This window comes from Lingula anatina, chromosome 7 (genome assembly GCF_051362555.1).
Source record: "Lingula anatina isolate TDL-2025a chromosome 7, LinAna3.0, whole genome shotgun sequence".
Classification (NCBI taxonomy): domain Eukaryota; kingdom Metazoa; phylum Brachiopoda; class Lingulata; order Lingulida; family Lingulidae; genus Lingula; species Lingula anatina.
This window is the reverse complement of record NC_141773.1, coordinates 20,915,871-20,926,228: the sequence shown is the minus strand read 5'-3', so window position 1 is coordinate 20,926,228 and position 10,358 is coordinate 20,915,871. Positions and strand designations below refer to the sequence as shown.

General features: G+C 36.6%; 1 protein-coding gene and 1 long non-coding RNA gene across 3 annotated transcripts; one reads left to right on the top strand and one right to left on the bottom strand.

Moving 5' to 3' along the window:
* Window positions 1–1,656: 1,656 nt before the first annotated feature.
* Window positions 1,657–9,736, bottom strand: LOC106166658 (uncharacterized). The gene is made up of 5 exons (XM_087018477.1): window positions 9,288–9,736; window positions 8,980–9,052; window positions 7,923–8,701; window positions 3,036–3,307; window positions 1,657–2,831 (listed from the first exon to the last, which is right to left on the bottom strand). Exons 3-5 carry the CDS (start codon window positions 8,323–8,325, stop codon window positions 2,631–2,633), a joined length of 876 nt encoding a protein of 291 aa, XP_086874603.1. The 5' UTR covers window positions 8,326–8,701; window positions 8,980–9,052; window positions 9,288–9,736; the 3' UTR covers window positions 1,657–2,630.
* Window positions 4,010–6,824, top strand: LOC106174111 (uncharacterized). Of its 2 annotated transcripts, XR_015335527.1 has the most exons (4): window positions 4,010–4,197; window positions 5,597–5,689; window positions 5,800–5,873; window positions 6,091–6,824. It is a non-coding gene; the product is annotated as an uncharacterized LOC106174111 (long non-coding RNA). The 2 variants fall into 2 exon arrangements; XR_001239564.2 differs by lacking the exon at window positions 5,800–5,873.
* Window positions 9,737–10,358: the final 622 nt, after the last annotated feature.

Here is a 10,358-nt window from a genome sequence, read left to right as displayed (position 1 = left end):
CATAAACTTGAAAACCACCTAGGACAACCTTGGACTGCCACATTAATCCAATACAGTAAAAGCCTTCAAACCGAATGTAGTAAAGTCCCCATATACCTTCATAGAGACAATAAAATAGAGTAAGCTTGTGAAACAAGATTCCACAATTTTAAACATAATAATTGAAATGAAATACTGCCGGGCATCAGAGCGGCCTAAAACTTGGCACGCTTACCGCAAATACTGCAGGCTACATCATCCTGTCACTCGTTTGTAAATTCCGTGCATGGCATACGCACAATCAAACCGTAAATCCAAATTGCTGCTTTGACGCTTGAGTCAGTCCTCTCCACAATCCAATTCAGGAAATGACGTAATCGCATTGTCCAATGGCATGGCCGACTCAAGCGTCAAAGCCAAGTTTTAGGCCGCTCCGGTGCCCGGCAGTATTTTATTTCGATTATTATGTTTAAAATTGTGGAATCTTGTTTCACAAGCTTACTCTATTTTATTGTCTCTATGGAGACTTTACGACATTCGGTTTGAAGGCTTTAACTACTTGTTATAGTTTATTTTTGCATTGTATCGGATTAATGTGGCAGTCCAAGGTTGTCCTAGGTGGTTTTCAAGTTTATGCACCTGGTTTTAATACCATTTAGCGATTTTATGACAATCGTTTACTATCCAATCAAGGTGACAGCCAAGCGTGGTCATGACTAGCTAAAGATAGTTTTCTCTCTGATAAAAGTTGTACATTTAAATTGTTATATGTAAACAAAATACTGTAAAATATATCTATAATTTATAAGAGGATTTGAATGTGTAAAATTGGAAATAAAAAAAAAACTTTGGCATTTTTTGAGCACATTTCAGTATAAAATGGCTATATACAGTAATGAATTGAGCTCCACTAAGTGAGCATTACAGAGAGATGTAATGATTGCAATCTTACTGAATACGTCAATTTAATTCATGATCTAAACAAACAGAATTTTAGCTAGACCTTCTCTATTTTCTTTGAATATTAAAGGGATAATAACTCTTCGTATGAAATCTGTATTTCACAATAAAAACATTGTGAGTGACTCATAAAAATATAATATATTCTGTTTTCCCACAAAAACAGCTGTTATAGCTATTATTCTGATATCTGAGCTTGTCTTTTGACCACGTGACCTCCATTGATGGCTATACTATGTTAAAATCTCTTAAGAGATTTTAACAAAAAACCAAACTTTTTAGAAAAAAACCAGGGACTAACTTTGAATGTAAAAATGGATTCATTAACCATTGGTAAGTATGGGAAAATTGTTGTTTACTCCAGGAAAATTCATTTTTTGGCCGAAACGAAGAGTTATTATCACTTTAAGCTTTATACTTTCTGATCTGCCTTGTTATTGTCGTTTGTCTGAGCCTCAGGGGTCAAAGGTCAGTGACCTGATAATAATGGTGAGGATTCCATAAGAGGCAGTTCCTCAGATTTGAACATATGGCAGAGATGGATAGACCTCCCCCATGACCAGTACCTTTACAGACCATTCTGCAGATGATTTACCAACAGCCAAAGGGACAAAGTGTAGGATTTTAAACTTGCATTAAGTACATAAATCATTTCTTGTTGGATGTTATCTGAAGACAAAACTTGGCATTTTTATTTTGGTAAAAAAAAAAAAAAAAGCTATATACAGCATTTGACTTGAGCTCCACCTCATAAGCACGACAGAGAGATGTAATAATTACAATCTTACGAAAGATGTCAAATTAATCCCCCATCTATACAAACACAACATTTTGTCTAGACCTTGTCTATTTTCTTTGAATTTTAAGCTTTATACTTTCTAATCTGCCTTGTTATTGTCATCATTTTTTTGAGACTCGGGGTCAAAGGTCAGTGACCTGATAATAATGGTGAGGATTTCATAAAAGGCAGTTCCACAGATTTGAACACATGGCAGAGACAGACAGACCTCCCCCAAGACCAGCACCTTTACAAACTATTCTGCAGACAAATTTTCCATAGCCAAAGTGACAAAGTGTAGGATTTTAAACCTGCATTAAGTACATAAATCATTTTTGTTGAATGTTATCTGAAGACAAGTAAGACTTTTATCATTTTATAACAGATAAATGCCACTAATAAATCTCACAATAAAATTAATCAAATGTAACTCCTCACCTTTCAACCAACTTGACACTGACAGTTAAAATTGAACAGAATCCAAAGGTCAGTGCAAGAATTGAGCAAAATGAACGGTAGAATTTGAATAAAAAATTGCCCAGAATATTTTTTTGCAGAAAAATTCTACACTTTGTACCTGATGTTCGTAACACTATTTGCAAATGCTATCCAATAACACTTCATTTAAATTGACTTGTGACAGAGTTCTGCTTCTATGATATGCCATTACACAAATTTCCATGTGATACAACTCGCACTTAGCAATGATAATACAGCAGTCATGACATGGAACAGAAATCCTCACTACCAATTCTTACTTTGGCTGCCACGCTTGTTAAACATTATCAGACACGGAGAAATTTTACCAGATCTAAACAAGGATTTCTGAGTAAATTACAGAAGCTGTTTTGAAACAGAGAAATGTTACCGAGATGGTCAGAACCAGGTGGGGGTGACTGTAGCCTCCAGAGATTTATTTCTTCGTTATCTTACTAGATTCTTCTTCCTCACTGTCACTCAATGTCTCCTCGTTGTGGGTTCTTTTTCCTCGGCCATCAGTTGACACCCTGTCGTCATCTTGCACTTGGTCTGCACCGCCAGCGGCACATTCATCATCACCCCCTGCCTCGTCCATGCTACATCTCTGAACAATGTCCTGGTCCGAGACCTGGTCCTGTACAAAAATTAAAATGGTATGAAAGCCAAACTCTTGCCACAAATAACTTTGGAATCTAAACCTCAACCTCAGTTAGGTTCTGCACGAGTCTTTCATCGTGTGTGAAATCCTAAATATTAAATGGTAAAACTAAATAACACAGGACACATTGAAATTTCATCTTTTTAAAATTTTTGGAGCCCTGAGACTATACTTGGTTACCTTAGCAGCCCTGTAACTGGCAGCAGCTGGATTTCCAAAGAAACTGCCTGTACCACCAGCAGCCATATTTTCTGTGGAACTGCCTGTACCACCAGCAGCCAGATTTCCCATGGAACTGCCTGTGCCACCAGCAGCCAGATTTCCCATGGAACTGCCTGTGCCACCAGCAGCCAGATTTCCCGTGGAACCACCTGTACCACCAGCAGCCAGAATTCCCATCCAATCCCCTGTACCACCAGCAGAAGACAGATCTTCGACTTGCTCTTGTGGATCTGACAGATAAACCAAGAGCAAATAAAAATACGAGCTAACTGTCACATATGAAGAGAGGTAGCAAAAAGTGTACTTCCATTATTTCCATCTGCCTCTCTGGTGGTCTTTGAGGGAAACAGCAGTGTTTTCTTGTTTGAATTTTCTAAACAAGAAAGGATATTCAATTTGAACCTGACACCCCTTAAGAAGATATAGTTTCCATAATTTGACCACTGACTTCGGTAAAAAATTAATTGTGGAATCACCTGCATGGATAATTACACAATTTATCAATTAAGCAACACTTTAATACCTCGATGGAGACTAACAGCCATCAAGAAAACATAATTATATACACATAAAACTTTCTATCTATCCCTGCATGTTGCTGGGACTGACCCTAACCATTGAAATCTAGAAAAACTTTCTTGAAGTACATGGATTGTATTTCAGTACGCTGACACTGAATGAAATGTACTGTAACGGAGGGGAGGGGAGGGGGGTTTCAAATAAATAGGGCAAGTCATGTGACACGTGTAAACACATCTCCCTGTACACATTACTCTGACCTACATGTAGCACGTATTGCAGTTACAATGCACTTGCCATGTCTGCTAAAATTTGATGATGATCTAATCAAGGAGTTATAACAGAAGGAGATTACACGCGTGGGGGCGGAGCCCGTATTACAGTCTCTCATTGGTCGGAATGAATAGAACCCAGAGAACAAAAGATGCCTATCTCTGTTACGCTTAATTGCTACTCTCGTTTAAATCTCGTTTGTTAGTATCTGTGCCTTCGTCTGTTGATTTTTGAGGACAGACACAGAAACGGAGTCCCAAGTTTCTAAAAAATGAGAGAAATACAGAATTTATATGATATTACGTTGGACAAGGTTTTCAAAAAACAGGTAAGTGCTTTTAAATGCATAACTACACGAAATATGAAGATAAATTGCAACTTTTATGTCGTAGGGTCTCACTGTGTAAGTGTCCAGCTACACGTTGATCTCGCGAGGTGATGTGTGGAGAATAAATATTGCACGAAAAATATTTCCCACTCATAACAAGTGCCTATAAATATAGTATCAGATGAAGAAAGTTTGGTCTTTATACAGTTGCAATTGTTAAGTAATTTGTGGCAATAGCAAATAATAAAACTTAGGTGCACTTTCAGTAGCCGAATAACAAGCAGATGCTTAAGCCGCCATCTTGGTAATATTTCGAAAAAAAATTACTCCAAAAGACATTTTCCTCCTACTTTTTGAAATTTGTGTCACATGACAGTCATAAAATTTAACTAATTGTTATGTGTGCAACTCACTTGCTTGAGCAGTATTGTTTTTTTTTGCGATTTTACATGTGGTCTAGCTTGGATACGACAATTGACAATTTTCATGAGTTCCGATCAAAAAGTGTTACGCTTGTAACGGCCAAAAGCCTTACCGCTTTTTGTACTTTTCAAATGCAAGATTATAAAAAAATTTGGTGTGTTTAGATTCTTGAACATCTTGGTCGTGGCGTGGTATATATTGCATGGGTATTGCTCCAATATTTCTTGAAAAAAATAACCTGATTTGTTCAGAATACCAATTTTTTACTCTAGTGTTATGGGTAAATGTACCATTTTGGCCTTTACCTTTTTCGTGTTTAAAACTAAAAAGACTTATCATGACAGTTGGTCATCATTTTTCTTCTCACAATGATGGGTGGCTTTGGAGTGGTAACTTTGTTGTTAAAGTAAGGTGCTCAGTTATTTTGACTGGAAAAGTTTTGCCTCCACCCAGCATTTTCCATCATGGCGGTCCAGTATCTTTGGTATAGTTATTTTAAACTTATTTAGTCTTCCTTTTACATATATATGTTTTAATTCATATTAAACCTTTGAAAAAAGAACACACATGAATCCTGGTGCTGTCTTAATTTAAAGTCTTAAGGTTTTAAGTTCACCTAGGCTCCACCAATTACTCTACCTGTTATCTCACTACACATCTCCCTTTGGGTCAAGGTGTGTAAGACACACCTTATTGTGTAAAAAACCTCTATAATTAAGGGTACTTGCTTCTCTACTTTAATTATACTTCACTACTTTGGCATGTTAGGTGGCAAGCTTGGATGTTTCAGTTCATTTTAAGAAAGAAGCTTTGCCTTGGTGGTTGCAAAAGAATAGAACTCTATTAAGGTTTATTCATTACTTGAAAGTAAATATTTCATCTTGCAGTGTTGAAACAGAAATTCTCTCAAAATTGATAATGAATTTTACATGCTTATCTTAACACTGCTCAAGTTTTTTTTTCCCTTCTATTATAGATATGGGAGAAGGCTGCATTGAATGTATGAATTATGGTCAGGCTGGAAAAAATTAAAAAATGTCAATGAAAAAAGGAGGTCAGCGTGTCTGGGGTAAGTTACTATTCTCATAATGCCTACGATGCATTAAACATTCACTAACAACAGTACCCTTTTTTTAAATTTTTTTCAAAATACAACAACCTTGGGCATTTTCCTTTTAGCAACCGGCCTCTCTGAAATCCCCTTTTTGTCCTGTCAGAAGAGTAGGAACCAGGGCGGATTTAAATAATTTCTTGTAATAAGTACAATTTCTTTCAATTTCTTGGAGTTATTAGCTTGTGATCATGAATCTTGATATTCTATATAAATTTAGTTGTAAATTGTTCATTTATGTGGTGAACATTATTTCAGTCAAGTCATAACAAGATACATTAAACTTCACTGCGTAATGTCTACATGGATACTAGTAGTTCATAATGCTATTATGATGTTTGTTTTTTTCTAACCTACAGGTTTCTCTCTTTTCTGAGTGGCATGTCATTGGCAGGCAGAAGAAAAGGTCCTGAAGAAATTCTCACTTGAGTTGTCCTTTTTGGAGAAGAAACTGGATAAGACTGGCCAACAGAGATTGCATTAAATTAATAGTGCTCCTTCATGACATTTTAAAATATTTTCAGTCACCTAACTGATTCTATACATTTCAAAAGTTGACATAAATTTTATGTTACTGTCACGTGGAAAAAAATTCAAAACCTATATATAATTTGTTGAGTGCCATGGTATAACAGTCTACTTGATTGCAAGTAAAATTTGGACTGTTTCAGTGAAATTTCTTTAAAGCAGTTAATTTTTTCAGCTGTAACATGTTCTCCAGTTCATTTTATAAATGTTCTTACTAAGTGTTGTCTTTACTTATAATTACCTTTTGAAAATCCCATGTTTTTTATCCTATTTGTAAGAATTAGCCACTTTAACTTCTAGGTTTTTTTTTCATCCAGCCCATTAGATTCTCAGACCTTGCTGGCCTGTGAGTGGAATAGTATCTGGCACAGACTGGTATCAGCAAGTCAGATAAAAAAGAATATAATTATTTCTATTTGCACGGTTGAAAAAAATGCCAACATAGACTGCATAAAACTGGAAAACTATAGCAACTTAATCATTCTTATGACTTCATTAATTACTGCTTATGTGTAAAATTTTGTTTTTGTTCTTCTATTGATATAATAAAATGGTTTTACTCACAGATGCTACTATCATGATGCTTGAGTATAGAGTTGACTTAAAAGATATTTTAAGTTAATATAGTAAATAATAGTTTGAAATTAAAAATTCTCATCTTTATTTGTTTCACTTTAAAAAGCTCAGTTAATACTAAAATTTCTGATATATTTTGTACATAAATATATTTATGAATGAATATTCTTAATGTTTAGCACTGTGTACTTGTTTACCGACAAATATGAAGTGTTAGTATGTGTCAAAATAATCCTAAAAAAAAGGGAGATTTCCAAGATAAAGAAATTTATAACGAGTATTTAGTAAATTGACATGTCGTGGCATTGCTTCAACCTTTGATTAAAATTTCACTTCAATGCATTAGGATATTAACGAGTGAGAGAAAAAAATACTTAAAGAAATTTAAAACCATGCAGTCACAAAGCTTAGGCACTGTCTCAATGTATATGTTTATGGGACCCAAGGGCAGGAGGGTCCAAACGTTTATGTATTAATATTATGTTCTTTGGCAGTGAGGACAGACGTTCACTTGAATGTCATTTTCACAAACCACAGTTGGGACGTTTTCTTTTGACTTATCCTTGGTGATTTTTCACTGTGTTGTGCAAAAGAAAAGCCATCTATCACCAACTCAAAAAAACTCATGGCGACCATCCTCAGTCACCACCTTAAAATCGCTTTCTATGATATCGTTCCCTCCCAGCACATCGTCCAAATAACTACCTGTGAAAAAAATCGTCAGCATACAGCGCCGCTTTGACACTACTGATTTCGAATTCTAACGCGAAATAACGCATATAAAATCAATCTCCGAGCGGAGGAGAGCGACCCAGACGAAATCTTGAGACAGGAGGCCCCCCGTACCTAGCTCCGCCCACCGTAACAGACATCGGACAATAGAGAGGCTTGCGTGTAATCTCCTTCTGTTATAACTCCTTGATCTAATACTCTTCAGTATTTAGACAATGCTCTCACATAAAAGGTACCATGTCATCATTATCATGAAAATGATAATCACACATTTACAGAAATTGTATGTCCAGAAATAGCTTTACAATGTTGTTTATATCAAAAAGTTAACATGATCATGTTGCACAACACCTACCAAGTTCATTGGCTTTCACTTGGGGTTGAGACAGGGCGCCTGATTGGTGCATTCTTACTGTACCACCTGATGCCTGGCCTGACCTCCGATAGGCTAATTTGGATCTGTTGTCTGTGGTTATAGCTGGTCGTTGATGTGTCACCAGCCCTGACATTGTGCCTGGGAACTCTTCAATAGCCTCTGTTGTAGCTTTTATCAGTAAATTCTGGATAATTTCTTGTACTACCTGTTGGGCTTCATCACCAGTGGAGGTTGAGGAGGGAGTTTCCACAGGCAACACATCATTTTCTTCTGAGTTCACTTCATTTTCCTGATCATCCTGCCTACTTGGGTAGATTTGTTCATGTAGGGGCTTTTGTTCTTTGTGTGTTTGGACACCTACATGTCTAGGTGAAGCAGCCATACCACATTCCACACCCAAACCACTTACAGGTAAGTCTCTAAAACTGGCAGTCTCAGACTGACAACACTCTACCGGTTCTTCTGATTCAATTGCTTCACTTGGTAAACTCTCCACTGACAGCTGGACAGGGTTCCAGGCAGTTTCTTGTTGTCCACCTTTGACAAAAGTACCAGTTTCTTGTTGACCATGTTTCGTGATGGATTCATTGCCCGTTTCTTGAACGGCCCCATCTCCTACAGGAACTTTGCAGGAAGTTTCATCATAATTATCATTTCTAACATCTCCATTTATCTGTGACTGGACCAAGCCTTGCTGATCAATAGCTGTAATGGCACTTACTTCAGCACTTGTTTCTGCCCCTCCTTCCTCCCAAATTCTGAATATTGAAATATTTGGCATTTTTATCCAGTTATTCATCTCAGACTCATAAATCACACTTCGCAGGTTAATTATATTCAAGGGGAGTTTAAAAGCTGATACTATTTTGAAAAAAATTGAGTATTTTATCTGTTTGTTGAATATTAGCAATTAATATCTTGCACAAATGAACTACGTATTTACTAAATCATTTTTTATCACTTATCCCACTCTCAGTTAACACTCTACAAGACCCACAACTCACAAAAACATGGCCTGAGAAAAAATTAAACATACCCTTCGTTACTGGCATCATCAATTGGCACAGTGTTTGGGTCTCCAGCTGGTGGATTATCAAGGTGGGTTGCAGCTAAACACAAATATTTTGGGATTAATAAGGGCAGTCAGTCACTGCAACAAGGTTTACAGATTTTTGTTTAAGGAGTTACTGGAGTAAAAAAATTAAATTAAATTAATTTAAATTAAACAATGAAAAGTAGTTTTGGTAATCAAAGAAATGTTTTTATTCTTAAGTACAGTGAGACATTGGCTCTAAGGTTGTCTTTGCTGCCCAACAGAGTAAAACAAACCACTTGAATCCTCACCTAAAGGAGAGACAGCACCAGTTTCTTGTTGCCCAGTTTTTACAATCGTGAAGAAAGAGCCACTTGATTCATCACCTGTTGCTTGCCTGATCACAACTCCTTCAGTACCTTTGTAGAAGGTTTGTTCATTTTCTTCATATTCTGCTCTTTCCTCTGGTGGACTGAATGAGATACATTTATAATCTTGATTATTACAGCGACTCCAGCAGCCAGGACATGCCAAGTAATCTGCTTATTCACAGCTGTGTGCCACATGGCTCTAAACATTTCTGTACGTTTCACCCACTGAGGATACATATCTACAGGCTGAATTTACTTTGGGAGTTAAAAAATTTCTGATAAATAATCTATGTACAGAGCAGGCAGAGCAGGCCAATATTGTACATGTAGTAAAGATAGTACTTGTCTGGTAACTGTCTTCTTCACAACAAAGGACTAACAGATCCATGAATCAAATATGGCGGCCCACTTTAAAGCTTGCCACATAATGACCCTAACAGACAGTAGGTCAACCATATTTGATTTGCAGATCTGTTAAACACAAATTAATGCCTTCACATGGAAAATATTTTTACCTGCCAGGCGCATTATGTCGTTGAGCAATTCTGAGAAATCCATCATCAATTTGAGAACTAGGATCAGGCCTTGGATTCACATTAATGAAAGAGACCTCTTCTGAGTTTGGTTGTGGCAGACTAGAGAACAAAAAAATGAAACAAAACTGCAATTGATATTTCAGAACAAATTTAAAATTGCATTCTAATTCCTATCTCTATCACAGCGCACAAAATTTTGTATTTACTGTCACTTTTAATGCAATGCTTTTAGGACCTTAAACACCACCCATTCTAAATAAATATGAAATACTGTTACTGTGGGCATGCAGACAAAATATAAATATTACAGCTTCCACCCCAAGGGAATTCAAAGGGACACCTGGAAACTGCCAAGATATGGAAAAAAAACGACAAAAAACATAACCTCAAGAAAAACTAGAGGATCAGAGAGGCGATACCGCCTCCGAATATTGTACCACCAGCTGGAGCAAGCGCATTCGTATAGACCCCCACA

Coding starts and splice junctions, on each gene's coding strand:
- LOC106166658 (XM_087018477.1), bottom strand. CDS start 8,325: ATGGCTGCTTCACCTAGACATGTAGGTGTCCAAACACACAAAGAACAA. Junction 3,308..7,922: donor AGTGAAAGCCAATGAACTTG/GTAGGTGTTGTG, acceptor TTTATCTGTCAG/ATCCACAAGAGCAAGTCGAA. Junction 2,832..3,035: donor CCAGTTACAGGGCTGCTAAG/GTAACCAAGTAT, acceptor ATTTTTGTACAG/GACCAGGTCTCGGACCAGGA.